The sequence below is a fragment of the Taurulus bubalis genome (genome assembly GCF_910589615.1).
Source record: "Taurulus bubalis genome assembly, chromosome: 1".
In the NCBI taxonomy this organism is placed as follows: Eukaryota; Metazoa; Chordata; class Actinopteri; order Perciformes; family Cottidae; genus Taurulus; species Taurulus bubalis.
In genome coordinates this window covers 45104322-45121693 of record NC_136589.1, presented here as the reverse complement: position 1 = coordinate 45121693, position 17372 = coordinate 45104322, and the positions used below count along the sequence as shown (strand labels likewise).

The 17372-nt window shown below is 45.4% G+C and overlaps 1 protein-coding gene across 1 annotated transcript; it reads left to right on the top strand.

Moving 5' to 3' along the window:
• Positions 1 to 326: 326 nt before the first annotated feature.
• On the top strand, positions 327 to 16031 carry rab3gap2 (RAB3 GTPase activating protein subunit 2 (non-catalytic); the record flags this gene model as incomplete). The annotated part of the gene is made up of 35 exons (XM_079237341.1): positions 327 to 435; positions 1445 to 1533; positions 1672 to 1789; positions 2372 to 2453; positions 2643 to 2690; positions 2780 to 2855; positions 2967 to 3068; positions 3290 to 3389; positions 3783 to 3881; positions 4502 to 4650; positions 4741 to 4820; positions 5005 to 5097; positions 5225 to 5364; positions 5505 to 5700; positions 5899 to 6042; positions 6707 to 6789; positions 6883 to 6947; positions 7042 to 7132; positions 7677 to 7798; positions 7952 to 8162; positions 8450 to 8547; positions 8711 to 8819; positions 8934 to 9094; positions 9291 to 9465; positions 10084 to 10263; positions 10453 to 10559; positions 11461 to 11527; positions 11811 to 11881; positions 11966 to 12001; positions 12100 to 12174; positions 12789 to 13004; positions 13390 to 13479; positions 13573 to 13803; positions 13940 to 14104; positions 15152 to 16031. The coding sequence occupies 35 exons, from the start codon at positions 327 to 329 to the stop codon at positions 15302 to 15304; spliced, it is 4131 nt and encodes a 1376-aa protein (XP_079093467.1). The 3' UTR covers positions 15305 to 16031.
• Between the last annotated feature and the right edge of the window lie 1341 nt (positions 16032 to 17372).

The window sequence follows — 17372 nt, the reverse complement described above, 5'->3', positions numbered from 1 at the left end:
TCCGCTTTTACCAAGGACCCGGAAGCACTCTAGTGTTATTATGCTAACGATGTGTCATCAACACAGCAGAATTAGGGTGGAAACGTCAAATGTTGTGGGGGGATAAGAGCACCAGGTTCCCGTTGACACTTTTTTTTTAGGCCCAATTTAAGACAAGTGAGCAGCGTTGTCTCTGTGAGCAGGCTGTCACCAAGGTAACGCGACAGCGGGACTTGCAGACGGACTCAAACTGCTGAGCTCCGCCGCTATCTTCCACAGCTGGACCGTTAGCACGCGGGCTAACTGGCTGATTCCTTGTCTGTCCACTTGCCGGGACGTGGAGAGAGATGTCCTGCAGCCTGTTGGAGTTCTGTCGGCTCCAGGAGCTCAAGACGGTCCGGGACTACTTGTTCCTCAGCCAGAAAGCCGAGCCGGCGGAGGAGAAGAATCCAACAGGTGAGTTGCGATGCGGCGCCCAGTCCAGGTAACTAGCGTTAGCTCCCTCTGGAACTATAGCGGACACGAGTTCAACAAAGCAAAGGCTTACTAGACTAACAAGGCGGCTAAAGGGTGTCTGTAGGTGACATGTGAAATAAATGCTCTTCACTGCTTAAAGTAACCGCCCTCTTTATGCGCAGCAGGGTTTGTTGTTGTTTTTTACCTCATGCAATTCTGTCTATAAAGTATTATAATACATATTATAAATACGACCCGGACCTGACATGTAACAAAAAACCCTACACCCATTCCTTTTAAGAACAGCTGTTCCTAATGACCTGACTAATAATCCGGACACATCACTTGATGGCTAGGTTTTGTAAAGAGAATGATGGACCGAGGTTAATCTGAGCTCTGCTCCCAACAACAACAACATCAACAACAACACCACCATCATCAGGCCAATGGGAGGCGAGGAGGAGAAACGGGTCTGCCCTTTGGTGCTATGAGTCATCCCACAGGAGGCACCTGCAGGAGGCGTAACCAGGCAGGACAGAGGCACGCGCACAGACAGAGCACTTGTTGGCCCTCAAGTCTTCATCCCACGTGGATGCGTTCAGACACACGGGTCGTGTCACCACCATGTTGCAGCGCTGAAGCATCGACAGCCCCCCACACGCCGCACTGGGGCTTAATGTCTTATGTATGTCCATGTCAACGGGGTTTCATCCTGGATTTTCGCCACTTGCTCTGTCCCTGTGTTTTTAACGCACTGTTGAATGCTTTTAGGTTATTTCGCTGCAGCAGAAGCTTCATCAGTCCTTCCCACTCATTTAGTTGTGTAGGGTTTTGGTAGACCATCATTAGCATGTCTGTGGCTTTAGCACAGGAGTTAAATAACAGTGTAGTTATTCACTTCTCTTGGAACATAAGATCACTGTTCATTAAGTTTACCGGGTCATATTAAAAGTCTGCATGATGTCAATAATTATTAATTGGTTTTCCCTATTCCCCTTTTCCCTAACAGAAAATGAGTTGTCCTGGGAATCTCCGGACTGGGAGGCATCATGGGATGGTGGAGAAAACAAAGAGGAGGGAGCCTCTTCTGCCACAACGGTCCGTCCTCTTGTGTTTCATTCGCCGGTCTAACATTGTCATAACATAGGACAAAAAACATTGACAATAGCACAAAAGCTGCAAACCACTTTGTGGAATATGAGAAACCGACCACTGACCTTCCTCTTTGCCCCACAGGTGGAGGAGGAGGCCACAGGCCAGAGGGCCCCTTGGCTGCAGGACTGTGTCGTGTCGCTGTCGCCCTGCTCCGACCTGCTGGTAGTGGCCCGCGAACAGAAGGCCGTCTTTCTCTCAGGTCAGATACGCAAACACACACCACAGTTTTGGTTTTGCCGGTACGGTCCGAGCTTCAACCTGTTGGATTGAAGTCATTTTTTGTCATTATGACGCATTCTGGCAAATTTAAAAATCAGCCTTCATCAGCTGCCTGTGCCGACGGAGTCATGGCGCTAAATTCAGGTTGCGTTGCATTAGTTATAAGCAATATGACAACGAGACCTGGTATCGAAAAGGCCTCTAATTAAGCCTAAAATGCTGGATCAGATATTGCCGAGTACGCAAGTCTATGCATACATATACATGCATATCATTTATCAGCTAAATTACGTGTGTTTTTATGGGGTGATGAGAAGAGACAAGAAGAGTTAGTGTAAAGAAAAGTAAAACTGCACCAGTTGTCGCTCCACTCTCATTCATGGGCTCTCTCAGTCTCCTTATGGTCCACGTGAGTGGGACACTTCAGTATATTTGTTTGATATTAAGCGGTTGTTTAGTTTAATATCAAACCAGTTGTACACCGGCATAACACACACAGACACACACACACTCATCTCTAAGTACACAGAGGAGTTACATATCTTGCAATTGATTCTTCCAGCTAAGTGGCGTACAGATGACAGCGGCCGAGAGGAGATGACCTTGGCTGTGTCTTGGACTGGAACCCTTAGCACTGATGAAGGGTAAGCGAGGAATGAAAATCACAACATTGTATTTCAGAGATAAAGGCAAATGACAAGGACAACTACAGAAGGGTCACATTGAAAAGGGATGCTGGTTTGACTGTGGAAACAAATGAAACATGAGCTTCTGCATAAGTGCCTCAGAGAGAGAGAACGACATCCTACTTTGTGTATGTTTTCTCACTGCAGAGAGTGTGTGAGCAGCTCCATCTGTATACCATTGGCAAGCCAGAAGAGGTAAGAAATACTCATGTAAGAAATAGAGGAGACGCAGAATGCTGTGTGTATGTGTACCTGACACTGTGCGTGTGCGTGTGTGTGTGTAGGAGCTCCACAGGGCGGCCCGATTGGACATGTGTAGTTGTGGGTTTCACTTCCGGCTATGTCCGATTCTACACGGAGGTACCGTGCCAATCTTACCTTCTTTTTAATGCACTACATTTTCAGATATGCAGCAGAAAGGGAAAATGAAACGAGTGTGTGTGGAATGTAACGCCGGTTGTTTCTCATCAGAACGGGGTTCTGCTCCTGGCCCAGCTGCTGCACGAGGACCCCGTGTTGAGGCTCAAGTGTCGCACGTACGAGATCCCCCGTCATCCCGGAGTAACTGAGCAGGTGATGCACGCATTGCACATCAGCACTGTGAAGGAAAACTCTGTTCAGATTCCAAGGAGCGGTTTGACGTTTTGGCAAATACACGTATGCTTTCCCGCAAGCATGAGCTTTAAAGATGCAGAAAATGTCTGTGAGAATAATTCTTTAACTGAGAAGCCTTTGACCATGTCCCTCCATGTTATTCAGCAGCTGTATAATTATGGATTTTCATGCATCCACAGCATGAAGAGCTAAGTATCCTCTACCCCGCCGCTCTGGTCACCATCGACGGCTTCAGCCTCTTTCAATCTCTACGTGCCTGCCGGAACCAGGTGGCAAGAGGTACTGCTGTGTGTGTGTGTGTGTGTGTGTGTGTGTGTGTGTGTGTGTGTGTGTGTGTGTGTGTGTGTGTGTGTGTGTGTGTGTGTGTGTGTGTGTGTGTGTGTGTGTGTGTGTGTGTGTGTGTGTGTGTGTGTGAGCATGTGTGGAAAAAGTGTGTGTGTGTATGTCGCGTGCATCCAGCCAGGATTGTTCACGGTATGTGCATATGCTCTGGTGTTCATATTGTTCATATACACAGGCTTATACAGTCTCTAGAAGTGTGTGTGTGTGTGTGTGTGTGTGTGTGTGTGTGTGTGTGTGTGTTGCGCGCGCTATAAACGAGCTATGAATGATGAAATTCCTTGTCAAGACATTTGGAAACCAAATGACCAGCATTTTTTTTTTTTCATCCAGCGACAGCAGCAGGTAGTGATGTGATCCAACCTCCTCCCCTGGCCTATAAGAAGTGGGGTCTGCAGGACATGGACACCATTGTGGACCACAGTAGTGTGGGTAAGAGACTCTTTTTAAAAAAAAAAATTATGCCGTGTTCACACCAAAAGAGTTGCGAAATATTCGCGCGTCCATATTACATGTTAAGTCAATGCACAGACGCGTTAGGTTGCGAAAAAGTGGAAAAACGTATAAAGCTAGTGGAACTAGTGGTTATTTACCTGGTGCGTGAAGGAAATAGTAAATGTTTTCACAGACACGGAGATAAGCCCCGCCCCCTTTCCCCAGCGATGGTTGCGATGGTTGTGAAAAAACGAATTAACGATAGCGATTTAGGCGAAGTGGCGTTGCGAAAATTCGCAACTGTTTTGGTGTGAACACGGCATCAGTGGTCGATTAATTCTACAGTCTAATTGTGTTATACTCATGATATTCTGATCTTTTTATCAGCAACTGTGCAGGAATACCAGGTTTAAATACAATAAATAAACATGCACAAAAAAGAAGAAGCGCAGCGTTTTAATGTTGATTTAGAATTAGATTGTTAACAAAAGTATTGTGCAGTGGAGTCGTAGGCTGGGAAGAGATTATTGTATTCAAAAGGGAATGAATGAACTACTGGATTCACCGCATCACTGATTCCTGTTCCTCCCCGTTCTCTCCATCCCTCCTGCTGTTAGGCGTCATGACGCTGTGTGTGTTTGACCAGATGAAGAATGCATCTATCCTGGGGGGGTTTAATGCGTCGGTCAAGGGGAGCCCCCCCGCCATGAGCCAGTATGTCACTGTGGGAGGTGGGCCGTACACCGGCTTCTACTATGCTGTAGAGGTGAGCGAGGGAGACGGAGGAAGTCGGGCTGTTTTATTTCCCACAAAGAATGGCCGTAAGGATGAATAACTCCTCTCTGTTTGTCTTCAGGGAAGCTCCCAGCCTCTCCTCTCCCATGTGGCTCTCGCTGTGGCCAGTAAACTCACCTCAGCCCTCTTCAGCGCTGCCAGGTGTGTGTGTGTGTGTGTGTGCTGCAACAGCACAAAGCAGCCAAATCAATGCTCTGAATTATAACCAGTTATCTGCTCATGTCTTAATCGTCTAGTCTCCCTTCATCCTGTCTTTTTACATCATCATATCTGTCTCTGTGTTCATGTTTCATATTTTCATCTCTCTGGCTGTTTTTCCTCCCAGTGGATGGCTAGGTTGGAACAAGCACAAGAATGAAGAGGATGCGGTTCAGAAACAGAAGCCCAAGGTGGAGCCTGCCACAGCTTTGGGGATCAGGTAACAATCATGATATCTCAACACAAACGCAGCGATGCCCTTTGTGCCTGATCGATGTTGGCAATACGAAGCTTGTTGATTTTCCCCTCCGTCGTCCTCTCTTTTAAATCTGACCTCTTGCGCCCAGATTTGGTCTCCCAGACTCCCGTCGTCACGGCGAGTCCATCTGTCTGTCCCCCTGCAACACGCTGGCGGGAGTAACGGATGACTTTGGTCGAGTCACACTGCTGGACTTGGCCCGGGGCATTGCCATCCGCATGTGGAAAGGTGAGGACGGAGCAGAGAGGAAAGGCCACGGACTAAGAAGGGAATAACATGGTGGTTTTGAAAAGTATCCATGTGGTCCCATCAAACACTCATAGTCTCCTCCTTCAAAATCACAAGACCAGTCATTGATTCAACCGCAGGTTACCGAGATGCTCAGCTGGGTTGGCTGCAGGTTCCGGAGGAGCGCGGCGACCGGGAGTTCTCTCCCTCGGCCTCCCTTCCCAGACGCCACGCTTTGTTCCTGGTCATCTACGCACCCCGCAGGGGAATCCTGGAGGTGTGGGGGATGCAGCAGGGGCCTCGAGTCGGAGCCTTCACTGTGGGAAAACACTGCAGGTACAAACAACGCTGAAACTGAAGGCGCTCTGACCGCTATTTCTGAGCCTCAAAAGTGTCACAAACTAAGCAGCTCGTGTGCATTTTCATAGGTAGTACCACAGAAGAATATACTGGACGCTCAGACACACAAACTGGGGCATAGAACACAATATAATAGATGTAAAATGTTGTTGTTTTGTGCGTGTGCACTTCCAGGTTGCTGTACGCCGGCTACCGTCTGATGGGGGTGAACAGCGTGACCAGTAAGGGCTGGCAGCTCCACACCCAGCAGGTGTGTCTGCTGGATCCCATCACGGGAGCATTGAGGACCGTGAACATCCCCTTCCACCTGGCCCTCAGGTTGGTTCACAGACATACATGAAGCTCAGAGATACTGTACTGGCATGTGTTTTTAATATAAAGCATACTACTTCATACTCTATCTCACTTGTTTAAACCGAACAGAAAGCAAAGTGTTCATTTGGCAAGTAGCAGTCTTAATGGGGGTTGTGTCCCAGACTATTCGTAGTAGGGGCGTGTATCTTTCCCTCTCAGGGACCAATGCATATCTCAATAGTCAGCGATATAGCACTACTTTGATATGATTCAGATTAACTTCATTCATGTAGTATTCTCATGAAATGTCATCGGCCATGGTTGTAATTTAATGGCATTAACCTTTTTAATTTCAACTGTTGTTTGCCTTGAGTCTGTAATGACGTGTTACATGTAAAAGATGCTCAAGTGGAACTATTTCTGAGGTTTATGACGGATGTATCGTTTTCTTGGACCGGTTCCCCTCAAAAGTTGAGACGGCGGCAGAGTTTCGGTTAATCTTTACGCCCCTACGTTCTAGTAATATTTGTATTATGTACCTCGGCTATAGACTCACTCGACTCAACAGGAGCCATTATAAGATCTTGCTAACGAATGATCATCATTTATATTCACATCCAAGGATTTCAAAGGTCTTCATATTCCCACAAAAACTCCATCTTTCTCTTTTCTGTCTTCCCTGTTTCAGTGACAAGAAAAGCGAGCGCGCCAAGGACATGCACCTGATAAAAAGACTGACGACTATACTGAGGAGCAGAGGGGTGGATCCTGGTAAGAGATGCAGGAGGTGGAGCTGAAGGGAGACGTGGGCGGGAGACAGGTTTGAATCTGTGCACTTATATGCGCCTACTTTTTCCTTTTCAGCCACTTTGGAGCGCGAAGCCAAAAGTGTGCTGCTGGATATCAAACACCCGGCCATTAAGAAGCAGGTACAAACAAAGACAAACACACTGACTCACACAGTAACTTTGTGGGAATGGTCACATTTCTCACGGCCATCCCTCCTCCTCCTCCTCCTCCTAGGCTTTGGAGTCTCTGCTGTCCAACAAGAATGCTCCTGTCTCGTGTCTTACCAACGTCACATGCGCCTTAAATGACACTCTGAAGCAGCAAGGTAGCGCAGCGGTTTATTATGATAAGAAATCTAGTACTGTACCGTGTTCTTACGGTCATGGAAAACCTGGAAAAGTCATGGAATTTTAAAATGGTTATTTCCAGGCCTGGAAAAGTCCTTGAAAAAAATAAAAACCCAAACGTTTTGGAAAAGTCATGTAAATGTGTTATATTCATGTGTTCATGACGTTCATTTACGCTGAGTTTGAAATAATGAATATGCTTTTAAAAGAAAGACGCTCAAAATATAAGCAGGCATACATACAGGCATCTATATAAATGTTTATTCTTTTAATCAAACATTGTCTCATTCATTTGTGTCATTTAAGGTTTACTGTATGCTTTGTATCCTCATTGTTAGATTAAATACTACATTTTCGCACTTTTTCATGTTTACACCAAGATTTCACAAAATGTTTAATCATGGAAATTTGGTTTAAAGTCATGGAAAGGTCATGGAAATCCATTGGTCACAATGTGTATGAACCCTGTGTACCAGTGAAACGTTACGTACATATCCAATGGTTCATCTCTCTTCATCGCAGACCCTGAGGAGGTGGATGAAGCTTTACTCCAGCTCTGCTCCTCACAGCTGAAATTGCTTCAGCTCTACACCGACATCCAGAACCTGCACTCTGGTGCGGGCCGAGAGGCCTGCTCTGAAAATGTGAGGACACACGCATACACTTGGAAAAGCTTTTTAATGGCTTCGGCGTGGACGTTTTCAAACTAAAATAAGGCACCAATTAGGGCAGTGTTGTTGCTACGTGGTCATTGTAACTATGATGCACTCGTAACACATGGTCTCCCCACCCAGCAGGACTCACTCGAAGGCCTAGAGGATGAATTGACCCGCGTCGGCCCCACAATGCAACGCTACGCCCAGCTCACCGCCAGACCAAGTGTTTCCTTCGCCCAGGACTCGCCCGACTCACCCCTGCCAGCACAAGCCTTTCTCTCCCAGATGGAGTGCACCGACGACGGCGGGTTGAGGGTCACCCGCGCCTCTGAAACCGACTGGAATCATCTCGGTATGGCAACATATGTATGCACATAGTACGACCAGACCTTTCCACGAGTTATCCAAGCAGATACCGCGATCAAGGGATATGACGCTATGTGTAGCATTTTGGTCCTTTCGGTATGACAACATTAAATTTGGCAGTGAGACGCTGGTATGGGAATCATATTGCTGTGTGTCTCATGTGTAAAGATAGGACAGGTCGGGTTTACACAAGAAAATAAGCTTTTGATGAACAGAAATCCCACTGACGCACAAATCCAAATTGAGGACTTTGCTCTTGTGTGTCCTTTGCAGGGAGCTTTATGTTCTGGGGGTGTCTGTGTGGAAAGAGCCCTCCCCATAAAATCTGTGACACCCTGCAGCAGGCCGGCATCAGTCCACAGCAGCTGCTGGTAAGATGGAGGATTGAGTTTTGCTAATTATGAAGCAACTGATGAATTGTGACAAACAAGTGGACTAATGCAACTACTATGTGATGTAGTTTTTGAAACTTTGAATGCTCATTCCTCTAATATTTATGTTTGACCCTTCTACACCTGCACCTCTTCCGTTCAGTCTCTCTTGCTAAGTGTGTGGCTACAAAGAGAGAAGGAGGTGCTCGTGAAGCCAGAAGAGGCCGTTAGAAATCTGCACACGCTGCTCATCGCCCTCAGCGACATGGAAGGTGTGCGCTTGTGTGTAGTGACTAATTTGCAAAAGTGTCGATCCATTGAAAAAGAAGACGACGACGAAGAAGGATGAGGAGAAGGCCGGTAACGCTTCTTTTTCCTGGTTTCAGGAGCAGTGGAGGAGTCGTGGGACCCCCAGTCCATCTCTCCCTGGTGGCAGCAAGTCCGCTGCACGTGCATCCAGTCCCACAACGCTGCCGCCGCTCTGCTGGCCGCCTTCGTCGCTCACCGCGCTGCCAAGGCCAGCACCACGAGCCGGGGCGACAGCAAGGTAGGGGAAGTCTCATGCACACACACACAGATGTAAACGCATTACACACACAGGCGTGCACTCATCAGTCTGTGGGTTGATCTTCTTTATTTACCAGTTGGTACTGCCCCACCTTCTTCACCAACACTAGAACTACTTCCACTCCACTGAAACCACACTCAGCGACTCCGCCCCTTTCTGTGTTTGTGTGTGACAGTTGCAGTCGGAGTGGGAGGCGGTGTCCCTCGAGCTGGAGCAGTGGGTGGTGTGCGTTCGCCAGCTGGAGGACGTGCTGGTGCTGCAGACCCTGCTGTTGGTGCCTCCTCCTCAGGGAGCAGCAGGGGGCGCCGCAGCACAGTGCTCCATCAAAACGCTGCTGGAGGGAGGCACAGGTAAGCTGTAAAGAAGAATGTCCTCAGGGATGTCTGCAGGTAGAGAAGTGAGCTGTCAAAAACACAAGACAGCGGTTCTTTCTTGTTAGTTATGCCTTATGTTAGTTTCTTTCTGTCTTCCAGTATCCATAATCAGAAGCCCTGAGAGGCAAATGAGAAGAAAAAAAATCTGATCTAAACATGAAAAGAGAAATAAAGGTTTTGCCTGGATAATCTCCAGGCAATTCTCCATTCCTTCAGAACCTTTTTTTTTGTTTTGCATAACTTGCTAACAAATGCCTCTGTACCTTGGGATAAAAGTGCAGTTCAACTCACCTGGAGGAAAAGGTGAACGCTTATCCTCCTGTTTAGATCATGGTGTATTGGTGCCTCTTGTGGCCAACATGAGTATTACAACAACAAGCAACTGATCTTGAAAAATGACCCTGACAAAAGAAAAACGTCACGTTTTCAACTGTGAAAACACACAAAATGTTTCATTATTATCCACAAGTTGGATAAAACAATTTAGATCAGACTTAAAATGGATCCCCAGAATGTTTTGTTCTCCGGGCTTCCCTGATAATCTGGGTGTGGCTACATGAAACAGATCTTATATTTTTGTCGTTCACGTTAAAGGGGGCATCGCCGATAGTGTCTCCAAGTGGGTGTTCAGACACGACTTGGCCCCAGAGCGACTGAAGGAAATTCTCCAAAAGAGAGAAGACAAAGAGGCAGATGACCAACACGAACAGAGGGCTGGAGAAGAGGGGAAGGAGCCAGAGGAGAAGAGCCCAGAGGACACGGACAGGACAGCAGGTCGGGACTAACTGATCAAAATGTGGATATGAACTGATACATTGGCTCTCATGTTCAGTAGATTTACCTGTGCGTTTATTGTTAATATTACCAGTAGCCTTTGTAGGTTCATACAGCATGACTTGAGCCGCAGTATGACAGTCCACACGATATCACAAAGCTTCTTCAATAGTCCTCTGTGTTTTCCAGAGCTGTTGGTGGCAGTGTGCCAGCGGTTCCCACACTCCCTCTCACCTGACTTGCTCTTTGCCCACTCCTGCTGGGAATATGTAGTGCAGTGGAACAAAGACCCAGAGGTGTGTCACACACACACATACACACACACACACGTGTTTTGTTAATGATAGTTCAAAAGTAAGTAAGACAGCCATTCTATGTTTTCAAAACCAGTGTTTATCTTCAGTTAAAACCTGGTTTTCCTAATAAGGAAACATGGATGACGAATACCCAATGACCGCTAGGGATGGGTATCGTTTGGGTTTTTTCTGATACCGGTGCTAAACCGATACTTTTAAAACGATACCGGTGCCTAAACGGTGCCTGAATCGATACTTTTTTTATTGCCAAGGCAATTTTTTTTCTTCAAATTGAACAATATATTAACCTTTTTAAAGTTATACTATAAATATAAATTAATAAATACATACAAAACACTTGTCTTCAAACTGCAGCTTCAAACCTTTTAACTTCAAACTATAAACAATATATATTTAAAAAAAGAACAGACACAAGCATCATGGCCTGATGGGACCGTGTGCAACAGAACTCAGACACTGTTGGATTCTACAAACTGCTGCTTTACTGGACTACACGTCACCATTAATATCAACTGGAGAGATTTGTTCCATCAAGCCGAGGACGGACGTTCAAAAGCTCGTGCTCGTGTCTGCAGCGATCTCTGTGTGTGTGTGAGCGTTGGAAGCCCCGCCCCCTCGAGCCCCGCTCTGCAAGCAGGCGGACAACAGAGAGCGATACATCAAAATCGTTTTTAACGTGCGGGTACCGTGCTACTTTTTTAGTATCTATATACCGTGCAACATTACAGAGTAGTGTAAAAAAAATAAAAAAATCGGCTCAGGCACCGGAAGAAAGCACCAAAATCTGCGTTGCTTTTCGGTCCGGTAGGTACCGGACGTGTTGTCGGTACCCAACCCTACTGACCGCTTGTTTTAAATGTGGACCTGCTTCTCTGCTTAGGAGGGCCGATACTTCTGGTTGGCTGTTGAACATTTGAAGCTAGTCTCCAGTCCACATATCCAACTAGGTGAGGAGCTCAACTGCTTCTTCTTCTTTTTCATGCTTACTACAAATATACAAATATTTCAATGTAATAATGTATAATCCATCTAATAATATTTGTATCTGTAATAGTTGGAAACGGTGTAGTTTTCCTCAGATATGCATAAAATAACAGCTCAAATATGTGAGCGGAAGTACTGTTATTACCAGAGGTGACGTTAATGTCCCCACTTAGTTAATCGGTCGCCTACCTTCTGAAAATGACCCTCACTAGTGTGACACTGGCTTTCATTGAATGTTCCTCACAGGTATTTCTGCGATGATGTGGAGTACGTTCATTGTCAAGCGTTTCTCAGCAGCAGCCTTCCTGATGGAGAAGGTAGGTCGTGCACATGAAGTACACATAAAGTACACTGTGTGTGTGGGAGGCTGCATATTACATGTTGACATTTCCTTTTCCCAGGTGGGGAAGGCACCCAAAGATCGCTTATGTCGACGGGTACGTACGTGAAGATTTGACAAGATTATTTTCGACGCAAAGTGTTTCAATTCAAGTATTTAGCTGCACGTTTTAAGGAGGTGCGTTTGTGCGTGCAGGATGTCGGCATGGGAGACAAAGCCGTGACGTCGTTCCTGGGCTGCTGTGTTCAGCTGCTGCAGATCCTCATGGAGGTGACTGGAGTATTGGTTAAGAATCAGAGCCATTTGTCTTTTATTGATTACTATGTAAGTAAAAAGATGCCAGGGAGGGCAAAAGCATGGAGAAACCTACCACTACTAACCCCACCTATACTTGATGGCTAGCGAGCTGCTTGCAGTCATGATTGGTGTCTGATCGGGTTTCTCCAATAGGAATGCTTACAATTCAATCTAGAATATATGGACATGCAAATATTGCAAAAGTGTATTTGTTAGATATAATGTATCCCTAAGAGTCCGTTCTCAGTGCACGTGCACTGGGGATTTCAAGTTGTCCAAATCACACCTGTGTACTGATGTACACGTGATAAGCTGTGTTTTTCAGGTGAGCACAGAACCCCCCCTCAGTGTCCAACTCTCTGCACATGCATGACCCTGCACGGTGGCGCTCACCTTTACATCACCGTGACGGATCAATAAGCAAAATACATTCTTGAGTGGAGGGGGACTTCAAATCCATGCATGTGTTTTCATCTGCACTTGACTGCAGTGACTGTGAACTAAACTGTGATTTAAGGTCGCAGTGGGACGAGAACCGCAAGCTATTTCTCCTCACCATCTCTTCGGGCGCTTTTCTTCACACACAGGCGGACTCGGCGGTGGAGGACGTTGCCCCTCCGGAGCCGTCTGCGGAGGAGGCGTGGTGCGGGGCCGAGGGGCCCGCCTCCCTGGCTGAACTCGCCCTGGAGCAGAGGGGCGTCCACTACCCGCTGGTGCAACACCACTGCCTGTTAGCCTCCCTGCTACATGCTGCGATGACCTTCAGTCTGAAGGTCAAACCACTCAGCCTGTTTGACAGCAAGGTGAGGAGAGGGACTGATTGACAAGTTTATTGTTGTAATGCTCATTTCAGCCACCAGAGGCTAAAGTGCACCACTCCCTCCTGAAGCAATCATGTTTTTGAATTTAAAATTCTATGTACTCTTTTATTTTATTTTTTGTAAATGTGTCCCTGTGGTATCACAAATTGAATGAAATATATAGATTTTTTTTAAGGTATTGTATCAGTTAGAAATTGCAGTATCATGACCACCCTAATCTGTAACTTGTGTTTGGAGTTCATGGAGAAATAACCCTACCAACAAAACAAAAACATAGAAAGGTGCCTGAATATGAAAACATTGTTTAAAACTATGTTTAAACATAGTAGATGGACTAATGATGCCCACGTTGTGTGTGCTGTCCCAGGGTAAGAACGCTTTCTTCAGAGATCTGACGACCATCCAGTTGATGCCCAGTGGAGACATGGACCCCGGCCTGGTCTCGCTACGACAAGAGGTGAGAGGTGGATTCACATCGAGAGGTCAAGAGGAAATTGTTTTAGTTGTTGTCATCTTATTCCATCTTTCCCACATTCCTGCTCCGTCTCAGTTCCTCCTCCGGGTGCTGACCGGCTGGGTTCAGGCTTTAGAGGATCCTTCCGGTTCAGCCCCGGACACCAAAGAGAGGGGAGCTCTGCCTTCTTCTGGTGGCCCCAAGGCCGACTGGTGGCCCTCCCTGTGTCTGGAGCTCGGCTCCCTGCTGCAGGTCAACCCCGACATCCTGAGGCGGCACATCGTCTGCGAGCTCTACAACCAGGGCCTGGACCTGCGGGCTGAAGAGGCAATGTGGCTTTCTTTGCTTTCTTTGCTTTCTACTTTTTAATCCTTTTATGCTGATCACAGTGCTTGATAATACATACAATCCAAATGCTCTGATCGGGCTTTTCATTTGAAGTGTGTGGCATCGTATCCCCCAGGTGATGATGGAGGTGGAGGATAAGGACGTGCTGGGCTCCCAGCTGCTGGTGCTGACGGGCCAGAGGCTGAGTTACTCGCTGCTCCACAGCCAGAGCCAGACGCAGGCCGCCATGGAGCTGCTGGCCCGCCTGCCGCCCACCCTCTGCACCTGGATCAAGGCCATGGTGAGGCTCCCAAACAATGTCTTCTGATGCATTCAAGAGACATTTTTATATCATCCAGAATTGTTGCCGGGTGTTAAAGAGGCACCCTGAACCCCAAATCCTCAAATCAACAATATTACTGGCTGCAGCAAATAATGATGGACACTGACAAATTAATCCGTTTTTCAGTGTCCAGACTTGTGAATAAAACTTCCCAAATTCAACGTGCATAGATAGAGTTTTAGAGGGAGACCCAATACAGTCAGACCCGAACCCGAACAGACCCCGAGGAGGATTAGACCCGGTTTAACATAGTGGACCCAAACAGTCTAGCAGCATCAGCAGCAACATTAAGCACTTTCACTGTAATAACAGGGTTCATACGGTCATGGAAAACCTGGAAAAGTCCTGGAATTTAAAAATAGTTATTTCCAGGTCTGGAAAAGTCCTTGAAACAAATTAAACCCCAAAAGTTTTGTAAAAGTCATGTAGATGTGTTATATTCATGTGTTCATGACGTTCATTTACGCTGAGTTTGAAATAATGAAAATGCTTTTAAAAGAAAGACGCTCAAAATATAAGCAGGCATACATACAGGCATCTATATAAATGTTTATTCTTTTAATCAAACTATTGTCTCATTCATTTGTGTCATTTAAGGTTTGCTGTATGCTTTGTATTCTCACTATTAGTTTAAATACTACATTTTCTCACTTTTTCATGTTTACACCCAGATTTCACTAAATGTTTGGTCATGGGAATTTGGTTTAAAGTCATGGAAAAGTCATGGAAATCCATTGGTCAGAATGTGTATGAACCCTGAATAATAATAATGTCCTTACGACGTAAGTAAAGTAATAGAAACGTATTCCATAAATAATATGTAATTATGCTTCAAATTATAATTAATAGGACTGGTTTGGTTTAGAATCCTTTGAAATACAATTCTCCTCATCAGCTGAATGACAGACTAAGGTTGACTACATAGCATCAGCCATAACCACAAAATGAAAGGTAAAAAATAAGTTTAGCAGCTGCCGGTTTAACAGTATATGTGATGTGTTGCAGGACCCCGGTGAGCTGCGGTGCCCCCTGACCCCCCTGTCCCACACCAGCAGGCTGGTCGGCCGTCTGATTGAAATCCTGCCGGAGAACCACGCCCAGTACAGCCTGGCCCTGCACCTTCTGGAGGCTGTGGATGCCCTCACCACTGAGGACTGACCTGGAGAGGGAGGGGGGAGCAGCGAGGGGGTGTGGCCACCTTTTTTAAGGAGTGGTCATAGTAATGGGGTGGAGAGATGTTAAGGAAGGAAACCACAAAGAAATGGAAATGTGTGCTGCAGACTGATGGAGGTGTTGTATGTATGGGACCCCCGTATCTAATCAAAACACTTCAGGATATAAATGGTGGTGTCCAGAAGTCACATGCAGCGCGTGATGGACGGTCCACAAAGAGAACGCTGATGAACACCTTCTCCTCCGGTCCGTCGTTGAGATGGAGGAGGCGTTGTGTTTCCAGCTGGTGGTAATACGACACCTTCATCCTCACAACTTAACTGTAGTAGGCTGTGGGTGGATGTGATAGGCTTTTAACTTTTTTAATCCATATTTTTGGCGCATGTAACATCAATGATATTGGATACTTGTGTTGTCGGATTATGTTTATGAGATGGTTATTATGGAACGGGGCATGTCTTTTCTTTGTCACTTCTTTCAATCCGAGTGTGTTGGTGTCCTCACTGTGCCATATCAAGTCAGGTTGACGTTTCTCCTTCCGCTTTCACCTTCCCTCTCACGGACAAGAGATGTATCATAAAGAAATATGGATCTTATTTTTTATTTATATATATATATATATACGCAGACAGTACTGTACTAGCTGTGCCTGTAAACCTCTGGCTCTGTCCAGCTGTTCCCACTGGACTGATCCATTGCAGAATAAAGAGTTTGCAAAAGCAAAGTTGTTTTTGTTGACAATTCTGATGACACTTAACATAATAAAGAGTTATTGCATGCCATTTAAAAAGTCATAAACAAAAGTTAAATAGTTGTAGTATAGTGTAATAAAAGGTTTGTATGGTATGTCCAAAATACATCTTAACAATAGTCAAATAGTATGTCAGAAAAATATTAGATGGCAGCAAGAATGACAAGTCATTAAAAGTTATTAATGTTTTATGGAAGTCATATAATGCGTCAAAGTTCAAAAGTAATATTGTATGTCAAAAGAAAAGTTGTATGTTGAAAAAGTCAAAGCATTACGTCAAAATAAGAAGTATGGCATAAAAGTCATAGATAGTATGTTTAATAGAAGTCATTAAAAATTATACTGGATGTCCGAAAAACACAAAGTTATATTATAGTACGTCAAAAGTCGTATGTTAAAAAAGAAGTCACAGCTTTGAGGGTATCTCCAGGATGGGATTCACACATAAACTATCACTGTATGCGGATGACCTCTTGTTATATGTCTCCAATCCGGTCTCATCCCTTGCAGTTGTGAAAGACATTTTACTCAAATTCGGTAAATATTCTGGTTATAAATTAAACTTTCAGAAAAGTGAACTTCTCCCCATGAATGCACAGGCCAAGACACTACCAAAATCTATTTTTCCATTTAGGGTGACCACTGAAGGATTTAGATACCTAGGGGTGGTCGTCACACCATCAATTAAAGACCTCTTCGCTAAAAACCTTCGCCCTCTTGTTGACAATTGTAAATCCGATATGACACGATGGTCTGCTCTCCCCCTGTCCCTAATTGGCCGCGTCAACCTCATAAAAATGGTAATTCTCCCCAAATCCCTATATTTGTTTCAACATATTCCAATTTTGATGAAGAAATCATTTTTTTCGCCAACTAGATCAAACTATCTTCTCATTTCTTTGGGCTAACAAACCCAAAAGCAATCTTACAACTTCCTAAAAAGTCAGGCGGATTAGCTTTACCCAATTTCTAGTGATGGCGAGATGAAGCTTCCTGAAGCATTGAAGTTTTCCATCCAATTGGTTCGCTCATGTGCCGAAGCTTCATGGAGCTTCATTTGCTCTACTGCGCCACCAAGTGGACACTACATGTAAAACAGGCAGAGTGATCATAACGACACCATGGCTTTGGTGTGTGAAGCTTTAAATTGAATAAATTATGTTTGTGACGCCAATACATCAATTATTAACTTATTCATATTGTGTCTATCTTTATGATATAATGGCGGGGTCAAAATCAAAACTCGGAACAAATTGGGAGAGGGTTGTGATGTGACTGTCAGTGGTTTGAATATGACTTTCA